This window comes from Bombus affinis, chromosome 2 (genome assembly GCF_024516045.1).
Source record: "Bombus affinis isolate iyBomAffi1 chromosome 2, iyBomAffi1.2, whole genome shotgun sequence".
NCBI lineage: Eukaryota > Metazoa > Arthropoda > Insecta > Hymenoptera > Apidae > Bombus > Bombus affinis.
In genome coordinates this window covers 18,467,525-18,491,877 of record NC_066345.1, presented here as the reverse complement: position 1 = coordinate 18,491,877, position 24,353 = coordinate 18,467,525, and the positions used below count along the sequence as shown (strand labels likewise).

The window sequence follows — 24,353 nt, the reverse complement described above, 5'->3', positions numbered from 1 at the left end:
TCTTAACGAGGTCACGAGGAACAGAGAAATTACGAAGGAAGTTGCAATTTCTCAACGACGCTAGTTGAGATTAAATTTGCGTAAAGATTACCGCGTGGAAATAAAATCGCCGCTTGCTGGACAATTTTCTCGGCCGTTTTCGAAATCTCCAGAAGAGTAGAATGCGCGCTCGGTCACGGCTCGGTCTTGTCCACAATGAACGCCGCGTCGCTAGGCGATTTCGTTTCACGCATCGACCGGTTCCGCGATACTTTTCTATTCAGAAAGTCCTTAGACCAGATCGGGTGCAGGTGCAAGTAGAACAAGAAAGCGGCCAGGTATGCGTAGGTACGGTCGACCTGGCTATCGGTCAGGCACCAACTGCGCGTTTCCTGTTGATCGCGAATCGTCCTTTTTTTTATCCTTTCGTTACGATTAGAAAAGTATTTATCGATATCTCGATATTTCTTATCGTTCGACTATCGTTGTCTCTATCGTCTGTAGTTTATTCGTAGGTGTCGACCGTGTTTTCCATGGTACGTCGAGCTTTGTTCGCAAATTTTGCGAACATGTCGGTTCTCTTTTTCGGGGCAGACCTAGAAGTTTAGTAGTTAAAAATATTTCCACTCTTTTATTCTGATTTCTGTGAAATCGTGTGCAGAGTTTTTTTTTCACTTTTCTAATAGTAGTATAGTCTATCGCCACATCGTATATTTGTGGAATTTACGTCTAATCGGTAAATGTAATTTCTATCGCACTCCGAATTTCTTCTTTTCACTTTCTTCTGTATAGAATGTTCTTTGCTCCGATTTCGAATCGTTCCTCGTTCGGACGATCCTGTTACCATACGTTTGAACGAATCTGATCATCGGACGATGTTAAAAAAGCTCGCTAAAGTATATTAGAGCGTTATTCCGATGCCAGATGACCACGTTATAGTTAATCGGCGATTTTTCAAATAATATTTTTAATTACTGCACGTGGAGGAATATACGGTGACACGACGAAGTTACAAAGGCAAAGAAATAACAACGAACGAATAAGAACGAAAGGCATCCTATGGAAGATGCAAAAGCTTTCTCTTTGTTTTAATATAATCACGAGTAGGAGTTGAGAAAATGATTCGGTTAATGGAACACTTTCAGAGATCTTGTAACAGTATAGGTTTCTTCGAATTAATTTACGATATATGCGTGAGAACTTTGTTCGTTTATACATTAGTGGATATCGAATCGATTTTAATACAGTATCTTTTATTTTTTCTTCGTTAACTCGCGTAGAAAATGTATATTCCGTATATTCTTCGGTCTTCGCTTTCCATATAATCTTTCTCCGGAATTGACTCAGAAATTGCTCAGAATCGATTCAACCTAACGAAGCAGAAATAAAATATGACGCGAGATCTAGGTAACATCTCTATAACGTTTTTTTATCTCACACCTGTAAATGATTACGAGCATTTATCGTGGTTGTCTCCTTTTTTCTTTCTTTCCCAGTGAAATGAATTAAATTAGTTTCGTTGGACTCGCTTGATACGAAACGATAATTTATGGTTTTATCGTGTATAAGAGAGCACCGCAGAGAGACGACGAACAGAAAGCGGTTGGTAGAGAAAGACGCTTCAGTTTCGTAACTCTATTGTAACAGGAACTCGAGTAATTTCAGGAACCTGACTACATTTGTACAGTTACTTTTCGCCTTGTCTATACGTGATCCTTGTTCGTGATCTTTCTTCTTTTCTTTTTTCTCTTTTTTTTTCTTTTTTTTTCATAACTGCGACGTTCTGCATCGTAAAATGGTTTTATAAAATGGTTTCGCTCGCGACGTCGGATTAAATACAAATTGTTTGATTACAGTAAATTAAATCTTTGATATTGCGAAAAGCGGAGAGTGGAAAGTGGACGAAAAAGAAAAATGGCATCGATCGAATCAATAAAAAGCAAAGCGACGTACGAATGAGACACAGAGTCGGTAAATACGTGGTACCTTCGTTCGCAAAGAGCAAAAGAGGTCGTCAATACGAAAATCAATTAAATACGATACAATGTACGTATACGGATAATGAGTATCGGCGCTCTTACAGCATAGCAATTTTATCGTTTCGTGATTACAGGCGTAAATACGACAGGATTTTGCTTTTCATAGAAAAGTTTTAGTTTTAGTTGAAATCGGTACGCTACATTTTACCAGCGGTACACAGTAGCGGTACACGGACTGCACAAACTAATTAATTTAGGTCTAACGCGATTAAACGAATATTATTCGTTTCTAACAACAGGGAATCCATCGGGTTATTCTCCGCCAACTGTTTCATATTTAAACTGTTTCAATTTTAAACTCTTTTTAGCCGCCAAGCGACGTAATTAGACACTTTCGATATAGCACTCTTATTATGGAACGATAAAACGTACGAAATATATTATATGCCGATAATTTTATCGAAACTTGGCTCGTTGAGCAAATGTAAATTATTCGGAGTAAGCCTGTTTATTCGGTACGTGATTCGGTCGCGTGCGTATGTCAATTGAGTTAACCTGGAATGCGAAATCTGTGGGCGTTGGCCAGAACTCTCGACATCCTCGATATGCGTACGCGATCGATTTGAACCGAAGAATGTCTGTTGTATAACAGTACCCTTGTTTTCGGTCGCCTTTAACCGACTCACTTAGTCGTATTAATACAAATTCTGACCCATGTAATAGCTGCCAGCATGTGTCGGATGCGACTCGTGACTCGCATTCGTTAAACCGCGATTGCCTCTTCAAATGCAACGAAAGGCACGAAGCACGGGTTAAATTTGAAAAATCCGTGTCTTTTGCGCAACAATTTTTATCGACCAATAATACGACCGAACCGAATAATCAACGAGTACGACAAAAACTTTTGTAACAACCTTTGTAACGACAAAAAGAAAAAAGAAAAAAGAAAAACGTGGCAATTTTCCAAACTTTTGACTTTCACAACTTTGCAATTTTACAATTTTTCTATATTATCGGATGGAACGGAGTTTGTACGATTCGTTTGCAAAGCTTCGCTTATTTTACTATCGAATCGCTTAAATCAATAAAAGCCGAAGCAATGTGTAAACAAAGACAGTAAATACTTACTTACTACGCTATTCTTTTAATCTGTCAAAAAACTTTAGTCGGAAATGTTTACTTATTTTATTTCCAAACGATTCCTAATTTGTTATGTCACGCGAGAAAATTTATCAACACCGATAACTCGCAACTTCCGGTTTACTAAATTTCACTAATAATACGTTAGTTTAATTGGACAAAAGCACTCGATTCGGTTGAAATTTAAGTAGGTATTAGTTACGCGTTAGATTTTCATAGCTCTCTTTTGCGCTGTTCTCTTGTTGCTACTAAAATGTTAATCGTAATGATTTTATGTTTTTTTTTTTTTTTTTTTTTTATGAGAAAATAGCGCGTACAAGTGTTGCAATTTTCTATCGTTAAGAAACATAAAGATCGAACATATGGTAATCCCGATTTTAAATTTATCGTTTGTTAATATCGGTGTATTTATCGAGAGAACGTTCGAAATATCTGAAAATTAAAAGAAAAAGATACTTCTCTATAACGTTATATAACCGGGAAATTAGTCGTAAAAAAAGGAAAGTAGTCGTATTTGTCGCACTTGTAACTTTCTACGTATGAAATTGAAATAAAAAGATCTATATTGTAAATCTGTTTATCGTTCTCTATACTTTTATTTACCGTATTTCCCTATTTTTATCGATATTTATTTTATCCTTCGACAACGACGTTCTTATCTTTCCGCCATTTTTCAAGTACCAATGGAACGATCGCGGTAAGAGGGAAATTAAAGTGTCTTTTGGTTTCCGATATCTTTGACATCGATCGCAGAAGGAACTTGGACCGTCGAGCTGCGCTCGATGATCTTCAAGGTCGGATCGGTCTGACAATTCACAGCACAATTCCATGGAATCTCGAGCACCGTAACCCGCATTCGATTGGCATTCCGTGAAAGGTTGCAACGGCGAATAACGTTCGTGGAATTCCTAATGTAACTCGCTTCTTCCTCGCTTTACTCCGATAAAACGAGCCGGAGGTGCTCGAATCGAGCTCATTGTCATTCACTGTAATTCGAAAAGGACCGGCGCTTCGACGCTGTTCGTAGTAGAGGCGGTGAAATGGAAAGAAAAAACAAGAAAGGAAGAAATAAACGGAGGAAAAGGAAGAGGCGGATAAGCGGCAACGACAAAGCGTTCTTCATTTTCCGGTAGCGTGTTGCGAGTCCACATTTCTGGTTACCTCGCCGTTATGACTTACCGCTGAGTTTCGTAACGCAGCCGGTTAACTTGTCTTTCCACATACGTGCAGAGCCTTGGAAAGGGCAGTTGGCCCGTCCGTCATAAAACGCGTCATTCGTTCCAGTCGTCCGTTAAGAGTCGTTTAAGAAATACCTCTTATTTTTTTTTTTTCCTTTCGTCGTAGCTTCTGTACTCGAACTGTACCGTTCTCCATTACCAACCTCGATTACCATTTTTTCCCATTTAAATTCGATTTTCCCATTTAACCCTACTGCGACCCTTCGATCGTTATATTTCGATCTAGCTCCAACTTTACCGACTTTCGTAACGATTTCGAACGAATTCAAACGAAATTGAAACGAGAAATCGCTTGAGATATTTTCCGAAACGACCGAAAGAACGCTGCGGAGTTAATATTCATCGATATTCGTCGTATGACGACAATCAGACTACGAACGTTTACGGAAACTCGTATTTTTCATACGATTCGAAATATAATTCGCAAAATGGATCTTGGATGGTTAATGTTTCGTCTATTAAACCCGATTGACGATCTAGGAGACTAATTTTTCTTCGGTTATCTTCTTCTTCTTTCTTTCGCTATTATTTAACTGATAATCGCAACGACGAGTTGCAAGTAAGTCGCAGTCGATGTAAAATGCGCTTGAAGAGCTAAAAGAAATGTTCGTTTCTATTTTTCAGAGGGTAAATTGCGAAGCTCCGCTGGTGGACAGTAGCGCACTGCCTTTAGAACACAGATCGGTTTACGGGCCACCGGCGCAATATGGTCCTGCTGCGACTCACGGTGCCGAGGAAAATTGGCCGCTGGCGTCTCCGGACACACCGCAAATAAAACATTTGCAGGTGCAATGCGAGAAGACGCACATGCGAGTAAACATCGAGTTCGACAGGCCGTTTTACGGAATGATCTTCAGTAAGGGTTTCTACTCGGATCCGCATTGCGTTCACTTGAAGCCAGGCACAGGTCATTTGAGCGCGACCTTCGAGATCTTCTTGAATTCCTGCGGAATGAGTTCTTCCGCTAACCATAACGTGGCGGCTTACGGAGCTCCGACACCTTCCGGTAGTTACGTGGAGAACACTATAATCGTTCAATACGATCCGTACGTGCAGGAAGTGTGGGATCAAGCGAGGAAGCTGCGCTGCACTTGGTACGATTTCTATGAAAAGGCAGTAACCTTCAGACCCTTCCAAGTGGATATGTTACACGCCGTTACCGCCAACTTCCTCGGCGACAATCTGCAATGCTGGATGCAGATCCAGGTTGGCAAAGGACCATGGGCCAGCGAAGTCTCCGGCATAGTGAAGATAGGGCAAACCATGACCATGGTCTTGGCTATCAAAGACGACGAGAATAAGTTCGACATGTTGGTGAGGAATTGCGTTGCCCATGATGGCAAGAGAGCACCTATTCAGCTGGTAGATCAGTATGGTTGCGTTGTTAGGCCGAAGATCATGTCAAGGTAAACGATAATACCCTTTCGTTCTATCGTAAATTGTAATTTCTTCGTTCTTTATTCGCGATCCAGCGATTAAGCGGTCTTTCGTTACAATTTTATTGGTAATTTTCCTGAATAAACGAAACAAGGTGTAACGATTCTTCGTTGCTTGCAGGTTCCAGAAGATAAAGAACTTTGGTCCGAGCGCCTCTGTCGTCAGCTTCGCTTACTTCCAGGCTTTCAAATTCCCCGATAGCATGAACGTTCATTTTCAATGCGTGATACAAGTTTGTCGTTACAATTGTCCGGAGCCAAAATGTGGACATCCCGGGCTCGAGTACGGTGCCCCTGCCACGGGTCTCACTCAGGAATACGGTGCACCGGTTCATCAGAACCTCGGTGCGGAATATGGAGCGCCTCCGGTACCCGAATACGGTGTACCACCGGCGTTTGCCGATCCTCGGCATCCTAGTGGACCGGCTGGAGCTTACAGGTAGATGATAACCGAATATAATTAACATAAGTTGAATTTAGTAGATTCACGATTTAAAGCGTCGTTAACCTTTGCCAGTTATATGTTTGATTTTCATCGCTTTTAAAGCGCTGTTCGTCTTGTATTCGGACGACGAATTAATATCGTTTCGTAGCAACGTACAATTAGTAACGTATAATTAGTGATTCGGCCGTATTTGATACGTTACACGTTATAAGCGATTTCTGTTGTTTTATACGAAAATGTTTAAAACGAATATTACTTTCGAAACAGTGAGCAGAACGCGGATGTAGTACCAGCACCGCAGGCACAAACCTCATCTTCCTCGCCGAGTTCGACGCCGGGAGATGCGACGGCCAGTAGCTCGCCGCAGAGCCCGCAAGATAACATTCACCTTCCTCCGCCCCCTCTTCCTGGACATCCAGCCGGGGCCTATCAGACCGTGAAGAGAAAGGGAACCGCCGGTTCCGAGGAGCTCGAGGGTAACCTGGCCACCCTCGGAGGTCGACCGAGGTCGGTCGAAGGTTTTCCAGCCGAGCTTAGAGGTGCCAGAAGGCGAAGATCCGCCGACGAACATTTGCATGACGATGATTCCGTGAGTATTTCCTTTTGTATGGGCCAGTTTGCCTTTTCTTCCGTATGAAAAAGTTAATCAACGTACAAAGTGCTCGTAATATGTAAAGATACGCGTATAAAATACAGTCGCCAAAGTTCAGTACGTGTTACAACATTTACATAAAATAAAATAAAAATCGATGAAATAAGTTTTCGGTTAGCTTCTGATTCTTCCAGGTTCTGGTTATTTTCCGAAAAATATCTATTTGTAGAAACACGCGGTCATCGCTATAGAATTATAATTAGAAGGGAAGGGAAGGGTGTTATGTACGAGTTACGGATTAGAAAGAATACTTGATCGTCTAGAAACATCTTTATTTCTACTTACTGTATTTCATTAGCGTTCTATCGTTTGTCGTTAGTTTGGTGTTAGTTAATAGGCTTTCACGATCAACGACAGACGATCTCGGTATATCGTATGGTATATATAGCTATTGACTCTTATTACTCTTATTACTCTGCGAGTAATAATAACTATCGTACGATAATACAACTGAAAACGACGTAAGAAATATAAGATTTCTTTTCTAAAAATACGTCGATGTTCGTTGTTCCAATTTACAAGTATTTTTATTATTTATTTGATCGTTGTCCAAGAGTAAAAGGCTTACGATTCGGTTCCGATTTTCCAGACTATCTACCGCACTGTCACCTTAATCTCGAGCCACGTGTACAAGCGAGCAGCCCAGGAGATGACAGACGTGAACACCTCGAGGACGATTCAGGTGGTCGCGCCAGGCGACGTGAACTTCGCCTTAGGCACAACGAATTCCAGCAACGATACCACGGTTGTTATCCAAAACGCCAGCGCCTCGGCCGATCCCGAGACCATCTGCATGAGTCTGCCTGGTTTCGTCGGTGGTCTCGTGATGCTCCTTCTCGTAGTGGTAGTCGCATCCCTCGTTGCGGCGTTTCTCTTCGTCAGGGTGCGCGCCGTTGACCGGAAAAATATGGTGGCCGGAAGCGGCTTCGTCCACGCGGCCTACGCAGCGGATAACTGCAGCGTACCGAACCCAGAATTCGTCAAGGTGGCCAACTGAGATCGCGACGGTGAAAGAAATTCGGTGAAGAACGAGAGAAAACGATTTCTCGAGGATGGCCGATCTCGGATGGCTGGAATATTATTATTTAATTTTTATGGCCGAGTTACCTCGAACATTCTCTCCGTTCTCCTCTGTCGTTCGTTCGATTTTCTCTTCCGGAATCCAGCTTCATTTCCACAGGCCTCTTTCCTTAGTCGAATCTTATCGTTGGTCGTTCGAACGTGTGCTTTTCTCTTCGATCGAGTTTGCTTGAACGAAGGAACGGACGGAATGTTCGGGTACCGTGTAAATAAGCGCACTAGAAACGCGACTCCGCAGCAGAGAGAACAAGAGAAAAGGAGGATGAATCAAAGAATCGCAAGAACGACACGCACGGAACGCGTTTCACCTGTCGCGATCGTGCCTGTTAATCCTTTCACTGCCACGAAGCACCGCGTACCATCGGGTTGTTCAAATTTTTACGTTTACCTCGATACGTTCGCAACGTAACTGCTTGCAACGATCTTGTAACGTACCGCGTCAACTACCTTGCGCGAAAAGATCGATCGTACGAAGATAACTGTATCGATGTATTCGCGATATGCGTTTACGCGACTAACGGCGAAACGCTGTCCGATGCGGGTCGTTCTAGGCCGGACTCCGTGGCACGTCATGATCGCGGTAAGACTAAGAAAAAGTAGCTTAATCACGCGTTAAGGCGGTAAGAATAAGTCGCGGCGTGCTACGAGGGGTTAGGTTCGTCGATGATCGCCGGAGCAGTCTCGGAGGGCATTGTAAATAAGTCGGAAGTAGTCAGACGGCCCTACGCGATGCCGACGCGCCGATTTCTTTTTCAATTCCGCGTCCTCGATCGCAAACTCTGTGTACGCTCGATTATTTATACGTTTGTATAATTCGAACGATTCCTTCTTTCAACTTCGCTGTACCTCGTATCTCGTGAGCCACGGGTTCTGCGTGTTTGATGTTTCGCGCGACCGGAAGCCGATGTCTCTATCGGAACTCGTGACGATTCCTTCGCGTGTCCTCTTATTTATATCGTTTTTCTTTTTACGCTATCTCTAACTCTCTCTTCTTCTTTCGATCGATCTAACCCTAATTTATTTGTCGAAATTACCCGCGAACATACCTCTCTCCATCTTCCTCATTCTCTCATCCCTTTTTCCTCGCTCTTTTGTCCCCCTTGTTCGCTTAGTATTTAAGATTTTCGAGAAAAGAATATTCCCTGGATACGGGAATATGTTTCAAGTATGTGTCTTAAGCACACGCCCGCGCATACACAAACACACGTACGTACGAATGTATATGTAACCTACGATGCAGACAGAATTGCACATGTACACGCATACGCGGAAGTATATATGTGCGTGAGTTACATCGTATACATTGTTACACTGGCGCGAGCAACGTATACACTGAGACAAGATTTGATTATTTCATAATTATTTTAATTACATATTCATTTTTATTTATATAAATATCCTGCGTTCCTCTTTTTCGTCCTTTCGGCATTGGCTGTCATTCCTTAACCTATCAAGGACCAAGAACTGAAATAATACGTTGAACTAACTAACTAAATGCAGCGGTATCGACGGATGCAAATAACCTAACATATACCGTACATATCATTGTGTCACGGCACAACGAAAGTATTGGAATAACAGACACCTTTTGCAACTTCGATGCACGAATCAAAGACAAAGGTCTGCTACATATATTTCAATTTTCTTTAATTTCATAAAATTGTAAGATTTCGGTTTGAAAGGAGACGGAGGAGGATACGATTACGGAAAATATATTGCTTAACTTTCCTTTTATAATCGGACGACGTTAAAAAAGACGAAACTCGATAATGCAAAATTGGTCCTTGATGGATTACTTATTTCTCAATCGTGGAAAATACGTGAAAATCATTCGAAAAGTGGTCGAGATACAATAGGAAAACAGCTTGCGTCGTTCTCAAGTTGTTTCTATTTCTCGATGTTCTTCGTTTCTTTGATCGTTTTACTTTTTTTTTTTTTTTTTTTTTTAGAAAACACCGCTTTATCAAGATTCGGAAAGTATTCACGAGCAGCTTCTATTAACTGCTTTCTCTCGGATTTCTTTTCAGCAAGAAATTTTTTCAACCGTGGGAATAAACGCGAGTCAGAGACAGCTAATTCTGGCGAATAAAATAGATGTCGTAATAAATCGTATTTTAATTCGTTGATTTTTGCCATAGAAGAGCCGCGCCACGTTTCTATAGGATCGCGTCGGCTTAGTGGAAGTTTTTAGGTACATCCTTCGTGTTTTCTTGTACGTGGTGCACACTGACTCGTTGCGTTATAGTTGCTCGTACGACTTAATTTATTCGTTTATGGAAAATTTCCAAATGCAAATATTCGCAGAGTGCATATTATATGCAAAAATATACAAATTATTCAAACGTATCATAATATTCGGTAGGTGAAACAAATATCTATCTAGTTTCTATTTCTTAATTGCGTTCACGAAAATATAAATTTGAATAAACAAGTACGGTCGACGTATAACGAATGAAAATCTTTAATAATAATTAATAATGATAATAATTCAGAGTTGCTGTAGGAAAGAGTTCGTAGAGGAAAATGAAAAATAATAATTAATAAACAATATGAAATTGAAAATATATTATTCAGCTTGATCACGGAAAAAGGAAAAAACGTACGATTTGGGTTGCTTTTATTAACGCGAAGTAAGCAGTAATTGGCAAATAATTATTATTTCTGATATATTTTAATAAAAAAGAAAGAGAAAAATGGAAGACCGCCTTTAAAATTATGTATTTTTCAACGAATTTTCAACCATCGGAGATTAACGCACGCGCAAGGGGAGAAATGAATGTACAAGAATTATCATGTAAAATTCAGATATAAAATGCATTTAAACCGCGTTGAAACTGCGTTTATATAAAATTCGGGTGAAAATTGCGTAATTATGTGAATTTATTAATTGGTAATTATAGCTGTTATGAAATCTCGTATATGAGTCGCAAAATTTACTCCTTATTAGATATGTAAATCGTTAAATTATTAAAAATACGGGGAGGATTTATCAATTTTCAATAAAAAGGATAATCTTAATAAATTCGTTATGCCAAAGAAAGAATAAATTTAAATTATCGTGGACGACATCTAGTTCCTGACATTTTCCAGACACGCAACAACGGTCTATACTTGGCCATCGTAAGTTCACGATATCTTGCCGATCTTCTGACTTGCTGGATCTTTTCGGCTATGTCATCCATGATGCTGTCCAATTTCAAACGAGACGGTAACAGTTCCTCGAATTTGCATCTGTTACAAACAAAATGATAAGTACATCTTTTATTCGTTTGTATCGTAGAATCGATATAATCTGGATAAAATTATGAAGCAATTACTTACTTTAGCATACCATGTTTTAGGCTCGTGTCCACGTAATAAGATTCTACTTCCTCGTTTAAATTTAAAATCGTGCCCAACTGTATTCTACGATCGGTAAAATAAATTGTCAACGGGTGCCTCTTGCAAAATAATTGATTAACTATTATTAGCGAATTAAGAGGTTATAAATTGTAAGCTATAGATACTTTCTACAATTTGACAATTTTATGTTAAATGGAACACAACCAAGTGACTTGTGATTTATACAATTTTATCTCTTTTTACACCATACCCGTTAATGTTATGCTAATACTACCAATAACTTGTAATTTATGACTTATAAGATTTCGCTAAAGCCATTAGATAGCTTTCGTTGCAATTCAATCTCGTTCCAAGTCGCATCGACCATACGATACGAAATAAATCGAAATAATCTGATATTCGTTTTAACGTTATATCGCAACGTCAAAACTGAGCAAAGTAGACAATTGGCTTTGTTTGTTTCCATATTACCTTATACTCTTCTTGTCAGCGAGGAATCGAAGTATAATATTTGTCCGATTGAAAATTTTTAAGCCGACATAGTCGTTCACGTTTAAGTGGATCGGTCTGAAGTGGTAGGTATTGTCGGGACGAATTTGTCTAAGATGCGGAACATTCGAATAAGCTTTACGGATCAAATATAGAATACACGGATAGAAATAAAAATATAAAAAGATACGTATCTCTGACGTACAGAGAAATAAGAGAGAAACTTTTACGTTATAACAATGTAATATCGCATTTCGGATTTGTAGCGATAATATTTCGTCTGGTGGTGATTAAGCGAGAAGGAAATGTGACGTGAGTTCGTATGGGCAAATTGTTGCCGCATTAGACATTAATGTTTAATTTATCTAGTTAATGTTTGCTGGAAGGAGAGAAGTTGGAAGCCGACGTCACAGATAGTTTTCATCGAAAGACACGGTTATGAATGTTTCGCGAACTGAAGCGAACCCGTTGTAATTAGCAAACCCTCGATGAAGCGCGATTATTCTATACTTTTTTTCCTCAACGTACCCGGACTCGACCTCTTCTTCCTCGTCGTCGTGCTCTGGAACAACAGGTTTCAGCTCCTCGACCTTCTTCTCCTTATTTCGCGGACTCGCAGGCGATGTCGATGCTTTGACGCTTGCGGAACTGAACGCATTTTCCGTCGAACACAAATGCTAATGAAATCGTTTATAAACATCGTCGAATTTTCTCCAACGTTCCTACCTTTTTAATATTCTCCTCTCTGCTACATTTAAAAGCTTCTCTATGTGCATCGCTGATTTCTCCTGGACATACAGATATTGACTTATGTATCAGTTACTTAATTCTTCATAATCATCGTAGCAAAATATAATAGATTTAGATTAAAAGATGATACGTAATTGTGAAAAATTGGAATTTTTCGTCGATATTCGAACTATTAATATTCGAGTACTATGTTGCTACTTATTGTATTGTACGATAATATTATATAAGAGGGGATGATTTTTAAATATCGCGTTATTTTAAATATGCCTGTTATATGAAAATATGAATATTTTACATTTATCGCAGCTTAAAGTTACGTAAACAGTTTCTTCTTAACAATGATGTTTATTCGTACAATAGATTTTTACGTAACAAATAAAGTTACGCAAAACGTGACAAACGTGCGAATATCGATGTGGTGTATGAGTAAGACGATCTTTCGTTAAACGATTCCACGTCGTTGTTAGCAATCAATTGTTTACGTATTTTCAATTTTCAAGCTGCGACAAGCGCCTCGTATCATCCTAAACAGAATATTTAACGACGCGATATTTAAATCAACCCCTTTTATATAAATACAGAGATGGTGCCATGTCCGGTTATTAATACGAGTAACGGTACATTTACTTTCATCTTTAGGTGCTGTCGCTAGGAATTGACTAAATCGTGGAAATCCTTGTGAACGGTATCTTGTACATCGTTTTTATAACGATAATCCATAATCAATCTCTTTCACTAATCGAATAAACGTAGGAAATGTAGGAATCGATACCCACCAGGTACACAATTTTGGTTATCGATTTCTTTTCGCAGATGTCCCACTTCCACGTCAGCGGTACTCCTGTCGGATTATCCCTCCAAATTCCTCCAATCTGGTTGTACGACAGCCTGCAGAAACAATTGGAAACTCGAACGGAAGGTGTCTAGAGCGACAGTAATTAAAAATTCCAGCGAAATTCTTTTCCAATACGGACCTGGTCGCACCGTCATCGTTGAAAACAGCACCGTTGCCTACGGTGTCGAATACGGCGACAATTTGCGAACCCCTCTTTACTCCCATGCAATCTTTGCCTCCTGGGCTGAATACAGTATACATATCGTCTTGAAATCGATTTCGATCATTTTTACGCTTGTTTCTCGTTATTTCGCCTTTATTACGTTACTAGGGTTGCCGAAAGTAGCCTACTTTTATAATCGCTAGATTACGTATTATTATTGTATTATTGTATATACGTATTATACGAAATTTGAAGGTGCAGAAATGGAGAAAATACATATAATAGTGTTCTAATTTTATTCTATCAACAAGTATTATTACAACCCTTTTTTATTTTACTTTATCTCGTCATTTCTAGGGCTTTGCCCTAGTTTTCCTTAATAGCGCCAAATATCGCGATAACGAAATTAAGAATAAAGAATAATTTCATTCAAAGAACATCGATGAAAATAAGTTTCGCTTTTCAGCAACCCTGGTACGATCGATCGTCCAGCTGGATTTTTCGAATTTTTTTCCATCTGTTTGATCCGTTTGAAATATTTTAAACATTCTACGAGTGATCGTTTAAAATTAGCAGAATTTTAATGCCAGAATATTCTAGATATTAATTTAAAAAATATTATTACTTCCTTCAATTATGCTGGTAAAATTGACAGAGGATCTAATAATAAATACAGGCTGTACGTAATATTACTATATTAATATCCATTTACTCGGATCAATGTGAATTATTTATACTAATATAAACATATTTGTACGTTGTTGTTGTATAAACATATTTGATTTAAATTATACACGTATAATCTCTTTCGCGATATTCACAAATTTCATAATTGAATTTAATACGTTCTATTGACATGTATTTAAATCTAACCTTTAAATTATGAACATTCCAATATACGAATGATAATTTCATATCTCATTGTGCCAAGTAAATACATACTCGTTGTGTTAAATGTTTTACGTGTTAACTAATCTTTCAGTTACGATTTATGAAAGCCTATGAAAGTAAAATTACCTTAATAATAAAATTATCAAGGGTCAAAAAATATCAAACTGTCTTTATATCAGTAGGAATCGATAATTGCCCAAAATAAGATTATCATTTTTCGCAATATGCGCATATATCGGTAGATTCGTATTTTACGATTCTAGAAAGTTAGATTTTCTGAAAATGTATTATATATAAAAGACGCGAGATAGTCTCTTGTAATCTGTAATCTGTAATCGTAGATTAATTAAAATATTAGTCTACGGTATAAATAACGATCTGAACAACAGGTATTAAAGATAGTTTAGCGATTTCTGCGAAATATATACTAACTATCTTATATAAATCTATATAAATTTTCATACTTGTGTCAAACTTTACCGATACGATCGTGACAGTCGAGTTTTGCGGCAGTGCTAATGAAATTGCAAAATATTTCGTATAACGTATAATACATTCGTAAAAGCTTTTCACAAGTGATTGAATACCTTTGTCGGCAACTGCCTGTAGTAACATGCAGTATTGAAAATAACTTTGCGAAATCAATTAATTAATTAATATTCGAAATTAAGGCCGAACGGTAATTACGCGTGACAACATATTATATTTCAAGATCATGGAAATCCATGAGATCTGTCATATGCTTTTTACGTAACTAGCAATAATTGCCTCGCCCTACTAATTTACAACTTTCAACGAGATTATCGATTCCAATCAAAACACGTTGATACTTTACTTCGATAATTACATTTTCGATTTTGCGGTCTCTGGAGTTTAATGGCCATCGCTCCATTCGGGTAAAACGCTTCTGCCGATCCATCGGTGTGAAAATCGACAAAAATACGAGCTTCGTCGCCGTAATACATTCTTCCATTGAGTTGGTGCTTTCTGAACCTGACAAACAAGAGAGGATGTATAATAAAAGCAAATGCGTAAACGTGCAAAGATAGAAAAAGCATCGTCCGATATAACGTAAATCAAAATGTTTTTTCCTCGTTATACGATATATCAAGATTTTCCTTGCGCCTATAATTCGTGATAGTCGAGTTTCCATATTCCGAAGCTCCTCTCATACTTGTTTTATTCCCTTTTCTGATTCTCTTTACTAACTTTTTAACTAAACAGATTATATTAGCAAGTTTAAACTAGAGATTGTGCCTTTTCAACCTAACGAACGAGAGAACATATAAAAGGATTAATGATTAATTATAATAAATTAGGGAAGTTGGTTTGCAGCAACAAGTTAGTACGCGGCACCGTCTTCAATGCCATCTTGTTAGCTTTGCGCTTCAAACTAATAGTTAACTCGTTAGCAACTAATTCCGAAGTTTGTTTACAGTTGATGCGAATGCGATGCGAATCAACGAATTTTTACTTTGGTCTCGCGTTTTCTCTTCGTTCGATCGCTAATATCGAATAATATTTAAATAAACGCAATGAGAATTACTTTAAAGAAATTAAAGCCAGAACTTTCTGCCTTTCTACAACAAGGATACGATCATCGTACAGGTTATAGCGCGAGTCGCATCTTCTATTCCTTTTTTTAACGATACATGCTACGTTACTCTTCGTCCTCGCGAAATATTACTCGGTAATGGCTCGAAGCGTTGAGAAATCGTTGAGCTCTCATATGACTACCTACCAGGATAGCTCACAAGTATAGCGTTAGATCGTCGATTCGTCGATGCATAAAATTTAACGAGCTATTACACGTGATCGAATTCCACGGATGACGAGTTTGGTTAATCAAATTCAGAATTTCTGAATATATCAAGAATTTCCTATCCTCTATATTCGGTAATTTATTGATCGACGCTGCCAATAATAGTTGAAAATATAGTAAATAATCGAGATGAAAATTGATTAAAATAAAAAATTTGGTTTCCAGTTTGAAAAAATTACTTTGTCACATGACAACCAGCAGCTTTATAAAATATCGTAAATCTGAAATTTCCTAACTATTTCTTCCGATATTTTTTATGCGGTACATACAATTATAGCCTTCTTAAAGATTATGGCGGATTAAAAAAAGATTAAAGAAGCGGATTATTCGGTGGATGCAAAATACATACCTTATGATATATATCTTGGAACGGTTATATTCTATAATACCTTTAATATCTTTAAACAAGAAATGTCTTACAAATACATACATATGTATACACATTTACTTAAGCTACGAAAGAGAGTCGTAAATTCAACTTCGTTACAGCTTTTCCGAGAAATTATAATAAAAATCTGCTTATTAAAAGGGATGCTGAAGGTGCGTACTTTAGCTAAAGTTCTCCTTACGTTACGATCACGTTGATTACGTCGTATTGATTTACGTTTACGTACCAGTCGAGACCAGGTTTCGAAGGCTGTGCTCGATACTGGATAATTTTCCTCATGGTTTTGGCAACCGGCAGCATTGTCCAACCGAGCTTCACGAAGTGCTGGTTTGATAATTGGTACTCGATCGGGCTTCGATCGTCTGTAACGTAGAAATTTCACGAGGATGCCGAACTCGCCACGCTGTATACACGCAAACCACATTATTTGGATGCGATACGATAATGATGACGAAACGCTCCCAGGCCCTAAATGTTCCCGATTAATGACGATTTGGTATCGGACTTTGGTCAATCTCCATCGAGTCAGGAATCTCGATAATAACGTCGAATTAGATACCATTGATGGTCGAATCGAGATCTCGTGATTTAAGTTGAAAGAAAGTAGCTTTTAAATCGTGTTTCTTTATCTTATTTATCGAACGAAGAAAGTTAAAGCTAGTAGTAAGAATGAAAGTCGATATGTTTAACCTTTGAAATCGGAAAATTATATTTTTGCATAATGTACGAAGAAACAAGGATCTTGGAAACTTTCAAGAGGTAATGGCTCTCACTGAGACGGATAAAAGACCCGATAAAGTAAACTAGCTCCGATACTGTGTAGACTGAATATGTAATTTACCGATTAAGATGGATATGACTGGAAAATATTCAGCGTAGCAACTCAATTTTGTTATTTTATCTGGGTTTGATTCTAGACGTCGAGAAAACGAAGAAAATTCCTCTACAGAAATGTTTTTTGAGTTTAAAAAATGTTATTTTACCATAGAAACACGGTACTAGCTGGAATCATAGTGGTGGAAGTCAGCCAACTGCTATTTTATAGAAAATAAATTCCTGCGCTTATTATTATAAAAAATTCATTATTTTTACGCGAAGGAAACACTACGCAGCAAAGATCAAACTTAAATAATTTAATTAATTAAATTGATCGCTGAAACTAAAGAAATAATTCCCGGATGCGCCCTCCCTTCACACACGACTTGAAGATAAAACCTCAAATGACATATTTACACGTAAAATTTATCCATCGTGTTGACGCGTAACATCGCAAGGGTTATCCGTAAGGACGGATATCACCCACATATTTTGAACATTTTGTACATAGGAATTATTCGATTTACGACACCGTATCGAAGAGTATCGATATATTCTCATGGCCAGGAAATTCACTCGTCTAGTTCGTCATAGAAAATATCCGAAGGCTGATCAAATCATCCGTGTACTCGATCAAATCACGATCGATAAAATGTATTATACACGAACTGGAGTGGAACTAGAGGCTTCCCGAAACTAAAACGTTGTATCTCGAGTCTACTATCTCGTCTCGATCGACGGTCGGTGCCGTTCGGAATAATATCCATCTTATACTTACGAGCGTGGGTGTATTTTATATATCTGTCGCGCATACTTACATATTTTATATCCATAAATGTCGCGTACCTTTTGCACATTTAATGCGCCTAAATATTACAAATCAAACTATTACGTGTAACGATTGCAAATCAGATACGTAAAAAATGAATTTTTTTAAAAGAAACAAGAAACAATAATTCACCTTACCGATTTGGATATCGCTGAATATCGATCTTTTTTTGTGGTAACGAGATCCATACGTCTTGCTAGAATTATCCTCGGTTCTATCCGAACCAGACCGTCTATATTCCTTCTTACTCGATTTGCTTGTTTCTTTCTTATTCCGACTCTCTGAATCGAGCGTTGATTTATCTTCGGCGCTGCTTGCACCACGTTTAACTTCACACGCAAAGAAAGATTTTATTGCATCGTTACGCCTGTTACTCTACACGTTGTACGCGAAACTCCTTTCAGACAGATAACAAGTTCCTGAGCAAAGAGTACACTTTGCGTCGAACTACGCTCTCCAAGTCTTAATTCTTTAGCTATTTTTTTTTTATATATAGCAATTTTTTAAATTTCCTGTACCAAGTATAAAAGCTTGGCGTTTAACGTTCGTAAAACTGTAGATTGTGAGAGATGACTGACGATTCGAAATTTCGATACTCCTTCTCATAATGTACGTATACAGCGGGTATACCTACCGTCCCTATGTTTCTTCGTTAAGATAGACTCAGTTTCGTTCCTTTCGTTGCTCGAGCGTCCATCCTGCGTTCCACCAGATTTCAAAACTTTGTCTTCTTCGTCGAAGGTATAAGATACCATTTTCTTTCCATTGTCAAACGCATCTGCCCTCTTCTTCTTTCGTCTATCAGCCTCTTTACGCTCGCTTGTATCCGTCATTTCGTCCAGCTCGATGTCCTCCTCCGTTCGTGGCTTCTTCCTGTTTCGTCGGCCGGTTGTTTTCTCTTCGATATTTGTGTCGGTCGTCTTCTCGACCATTTTCTTCCTTTCGTTCTCTACCAATGCATGCCCATGTAATTTATTCTTTCTTCTTTCTTTAGGTGATTTCTCCGTTATCACTGGTACACCTTTATCCCCTTCTCTCGATCGATGAACTCTAGTTCCTTCGGATTCCGTTTCCGAGAATTCCGTGTATTCCAATCGCTTCTGGCTCAAATACTTGGCGTCCCTTTTAATTTTCTTCATTTTTCCAGCAGCTGCTCGTTCCTCGTTCGTGTCACGTAAACCACGCGATCCACGGATCTTGTCGAGCTTACTTTTATACGGAACATCGTCACGTTCCTCCCGTCCATCTGGCGCGATAGGATACTCGCCGGTTCTGTCGATATCGCGGTTCCTCTTTATTTTTCCTCTCATCTTTCCCTCCAACGTGCCAGCTGCTGTCTTTGTTAAATCCCTGCCCTCGACTCTGTCAAATTTATCCCATTCCCTACTCGAATCGTCGTATCTTTCTATCTTTGTTTTCTTCGAGAACACTTCAGCTTCCGCGCGACGTGTCTCACTTATCTCACCGGCAGATCGATGTTTTATCGTTCGATCGGGACTTTCTAGTTTTTCCTTCACGCTCGTACGCTCGTCGAATCTCGCGCTACTGTCATCATAATCCGTGACATCTACGGCCCTAGATATTTCCACGGAAGCGTATGTTCTCGAAGATTTCGATTTTGGCCTCCGATCGATTGCTTCGTCTTTACCGGCGTCCTGTCGATCGGAGAAGTTTTATGGATCTATCTTTTATATCGTTAAGATTTTGGCCAACTATTGTTTTCGTGTAACTAACCGACGTAATCGACTGACGTAGAATCCATTCTATACGGATGTCGTGAAATGTTTTAGCTTCGTTGCAGCAAAATGTTCCCTGGTGAAATGAAATTCGAAAACGTTTTGGTAAAATCAGGACAATTCTGACTCGATACGTGTAAGAGGTAGATGCGCCGCGATAAGAATTCAACGATCTTCTATAGGTTCTATATAGACTGTGGATTTTTATGCAATTATGAGAAACTTAACGGTATGCAGAAATGCGCGTGATATGCAAAAATATATAAAATATCTAAAGTATAGTACTGTTCGTAATATTAACATGCCTTGGTTCTATTCTTATCTGTGATATTCGTATTTTTGAAAATATGAATTTCTATAAAAATCCACAGTCTCATATTTACCTCGCTTTCTGTAAAGAGTGCTAATATCTTTATGATATGTATCGACGGAGATGCGACGCGATGGAAGCAAAACACAGTACCTTATCGTAGATTGTAGTACAACTTGCATATATAGAATACGAGTTTTATAACTATCTACGAAGACATAAACAAGTTCTCTCTACGTTAAAAATTTTTAGAATTTATGTCTTACTAATAAATATTCATATTTTATAAATAATTATAGATAACAACAACGCAATATTTGTCAAACTATTATTAAGGAAAATGAATGAATAGAATATACTTAAAATGTTATTTCGAAGAATAAAACGAAGAAATTGGAATACTCAATAAAGTGTCGAGTTGTAAAACGGATGACTCTTTTGTTTATTTCAATGAGATAAAAGAAGCTTTGAGGCAAACTGAGACAACCTGTGTTATAAATAACTTATTAAGTTAGAGCAAATTGTAGGTTTAAAATACGAAAATTTCATTAAAAAGTTCAAGATGTTTTAAACTTAACAAGGTTTAAAGGAGTTTACGAAAGTCTAGTAAAGATGACAAAACTTTTCTCTAAAGATTTCTCGACGAGGTTCTTTCACTGACTTCGATTAAATTTAAGAATTTTATGACAAGCAATATGTAACATTATCCAGTAAGTAACATTATCCAAAGTAAAAACTATACGTATATTTTTCCATTGTAAATCGTTAGCGTTATAATGATTTTTAAATATAATAATGGAACATATTCCGATTGAAAAATTCACGTGAAATGATGCTAAATAAATATTTTGTCGGTGTATCTTTCCTTATTTAGCGAATTTTCTCTATTCACTAATAAATCTATTTAATTCTATTTAGGTTTCATGGTTCGTTGAAATTATTCAAGTCCTTAAACGTTATACGTGTATCTAATGAAACGTGTAATTGATAAGAGACCCTAACAATAATTAAAAATTATATAGAATTTTATTTATTATTAGAAAAAGTTTCTATTAATTTTATCATCAATTCCGTTTTTGTCTTCGTTATTAGAGGCTAGCTGTGATTAACGATCTATATATGGTTATTAAATATTGAAATTATTACATACCCACTGTCGAGTGGTTTCATTAACCACACGATCGCAAAATCTACAGATCCTGAGACAGGGTCGCGATCCAGACCTCTTTTCGCTCCAGTCACGAATAAAGTTGTTCACAAGATTTAGTATCAGCTTGGTCTGCGTATTGCCGAACGGTTCTACAACGACGTCATAAAAATCTCGTAAAACTCGAGAACTCGCATAATTAATACCAACTTCATTAGTAAACCTCGTAATCCCGTTAACTGTTCGAAAGGTCTTCTCGCGAGTTCGCAATTACTTTTTCTCCGTTTACGGGAACTTATAATTTAATGTATCGTTAGTTTCACCTTTTTCGTTGCTTTCCGCTCGATTTATTCGATTTATTTGTAAAAATACGATTCTTAATAATACGCTATTGAATAAAAAATTACCTTCTAAATCCTGACCACAATAAATCAGCTTTCTCATTATTTCTTTTAAGAGGAGCGATAACGTTTGAAACTTTTCTGACATTGCGCAAGGTGCTAATCTTTCCAAAATACGTAAAACATCTTTTATTCGACGTGTAACGTTCTCGATGGCGCAGCACCTTTCTAAACACGTCACAATTATATCCACCTATTTGCAATAAAATTAAAGAAAGTACACAGAAATGATATATGAATACAGAAAATAAATTCTTATTTTAAATAATTATTATAATTAAACGGCTGATATTTATGCATAATACGAAATAGTCTTCTATCTTATGTGGCTATGATAATTATAAGGAATAGAATGATTTCGGTTCGAGTTATTCGCAATTTTGTAATTAAAATATAATATATAATACAAGTACGTGTCCTGATATTTTATCACGATAGTCCAACAAATATCATTGTCCCATATCATAAACAAAAAAATGATACGAAATATTAACAGCCGTAGGAAATGATACGATAAAATTGATAGTCCTACATTTTTCAATCAACGATCACGACGAAAGAAATGTTTTATCGTTATACGATATACGCGTGTTTCTTCGGGCTTCGATCGTGTTTTTAATAGCAAGTATACTTGCGCTTTGCTCGGGCGTTTCGCGAAATGTTCGATTCTTCAGAAACCCGAAGAGCTACAAACATGTTATCTAATAAATATCGCGATTCTTTAAAATCTAAATTTCAATTATTACTTTGCGAACAATTTCTTCTGGCAGAACTTCCATATCTTGATGGTGAACGCAAGGCAACACATTACGAAACAATCCAGATCTTTGAGATCCCTTTTTTACGTTTCCACAGACTATTGATGTCATTGCCGCGGCCACAATATCCAGGGCTCCGTGTAAAGGAACCGCGTCGTAATCCATGCCGCGACATTTCCCCTCGTGCATTCTGATTTTTTCAAATACAGTTATTCCTTGCGTTATTTACTGTATACGCGCGAGCTGTTTGGCATTATGCGAAATTATTGCTAATTAAGCGATCGTCGAACGAACTTGTACGAGTCCATAAAATTTTTTAATAAACGATGAGCTCTCGTGAAAATCTCCAGCGCAGGCGTTAAACACTCTGAGTCTTCGGTCAACCGAGTTTTCCGATAGTAGCAGAACTTTTTGCAAGACATTGCCACGATGAATTTCTAGATCTTCGCGAAGACTGTCCAATAAACTTCTATATTAACTTCTGCAATTATTAAATTGAATAATAATTTCGTTCTCCTTTATATTAGATTATCCAATAAATTCATGCCACGGTACGATCATATTTTCCGGGATATGTTTTACGCGAATATGGAATGAATAATTTTATACGAACAAATTTAATCTAACAAAGGCATTTGGCAGTAAAAGATAGATAGGTGTAAAAAGCGAACAGCGTAAAAATGTTTATTTTTACAATAGAAATATTACAAACGAAGCTAAATCATTCAACCTGACGAAAGTATCTTGCAATTATTTCAGTGTTTTTGAAAATTTAAAATAGTAATCAGACTCGTCCATGAACAAGCCGATTTGTCAATGAAACGTGAAAGGTATATATATTTGGTTACGGAAGATTAGATTGCAATAAATAAATTCTATGCAAGTAAATAATAATAAGTAAGTAACCAATCATTTTGAAAGAACGCGAACGAACACATTACTCGACCCGATACGAACCTTCTACTTTCAACAAAAAAAGACATACCTAAGTATATAATCACTTAATAAACCAAATTAATTTCAGATGCAATGATCGTTACCAACGTATAAAGTCGCGTCCTTGGATAATTTCGATAATTTCGTAGCACGCGCCAAATCACTTTCGAGAATCAATCCATTTGTTTCTGCTGAAACTGACATCAATCGCCGCGGTAAATCATCAGTCCTCTTGACGCTTTTCATCGCACGGCTGTCGTGTAACAACTGACATTCGTCATATCGTACAGATATACGCGTAGTTGGTAGATACATCGATATTTTATACCGTTTCAAACCGATGTTCGCGACGCGTTGTCGTCGAGACCGTTTCTTTTATTTGCATGCGCGTAGTTCGCAATAAAAGATATACCAACGAGCTGCTGATAATACGAAGCCTTTATATTCGTTTCGAATGGAATAATAAATTTAGCGAGTACCGTTTCGTGAACGAGTAAACGGAAGTTGTTACATCGACGAAGCGATGATCTTGCAAATTTGGTAGCATTGCGGTAGCGCTATATTATATATTCGTACTTTATATTTACGTACTTTCGTATTCGATCGATTTTACGTTGCCATTTCGATTTTGTCAATGGTAGTAATATTATTTATACAAAGGGTAGTATTATTTTCAACTATCTGTAACGTTTCTTACATAAAATAATTTTATGTTTTCTTCCACTATACATATACAAAAGTTAAATATATTGAATTTAAAAAATTTAATGCATATTTGACGTTTGACTTTC

General features: G+C 37.7%; 3 protein-coding genes across 24 annotated transcripts in view; 1 reads left to right on the top strand and 2 right to left on the bottom strand.

The window, feature by feature from the left end:
* Positions 1 to 9,888, top strand: part of LOC126928795 (cuticlin-4) — a 61,570-nt gene extending 51,682 nt beyond the window's left edge. For all 22 annotated transcript variants that reach the window (XM_050744576.1, XM_050744579.1, XM_050744573.1 and 19 more), the window contains 4 exons: positions 4,961 to 5,742; positions 5,894 to 6,211; positions 6,485 to 6,806; positions 7,459 to 9,888. In XM_050744576.1, the coding sequence (XP_050600533.1) occupies positions 4,961 to 5,742; positions 5,894 to 6,211; positions 6,485 to 6,806; positions 7,459 to 7,866 (1,830 nt within the window). In that variant the 3' untranslated portion in view covers positions 7,867 to 9,888. The remainder of the gene's footprint in view (positions 1 to 4,960; positions 5,743 to 5,893; positions 6,212 to 6,484; positions 6,807 to 7,458) is intronic.
* A 1,097-nt stretch (positions 9,889 to 10,985) lies between these two features.
* Positions 10,986 to 19,283, bottom strand: LOC126928844 (uncharacterized). Its single transcript, XM_050744695.1, has 11 exons — positions 18,909 to 19,283; positions 18,412 to 18,603; positions 16,856 to 16,991; positions 15,267 to 15,412; positions 13,505 to 13,631; positions 13,307 to 13,418; positions 12,507 to 12,568; positions 12,291 to 12,428; positions 11,763 to 11,891; positions 11,271 to 11,354; positions 10,986 to 11,180 (listed from the first exon to the last, which is right to left on the bottom strand). The coding sequence occupies exons 1-11, from the start codon at positions 19,204 to 19,206 to the stop codon at positions 11,003 to 11,005; spliced, it is 1,602 nt and encodes a 533-aa protein (XP_050600652.1). The 5' UTR covers positions 19,207 to 19,283; the 3' UTR covers positions 10,986 to 11,002.
* On the bottom strand, positions 19,224 to 23,825 carry LOC126928086 (uncharacterized). The gene is made up of 7 exons (XM_050743983.1): positions 23,612 to 23,825; positions 22,615 to 23,107; positions 21,875 to 22,061; positions 21,471 to 21,619; positions 20,009 to 20,086; positions 19,324 to 19,929; positions 19,224 to 19,262 (listed from the first exon to the last, which is right to left on the bottom strand). The coding sequence occupies exons 2-7, from the start codon at positions 22,813 to 22,815 to the stop codon at positions 19,224 to 19,226; spliced, it is 1,260 nt and encodes a 419-aa protein (XP_050599940.1). The 5' UTR covers positions 22,816 to 23,107; positions 23,612 to 23,825.
* Between the last annotated feature and the right edge of the window lie 528 nt (positions 23,826 to 24,353).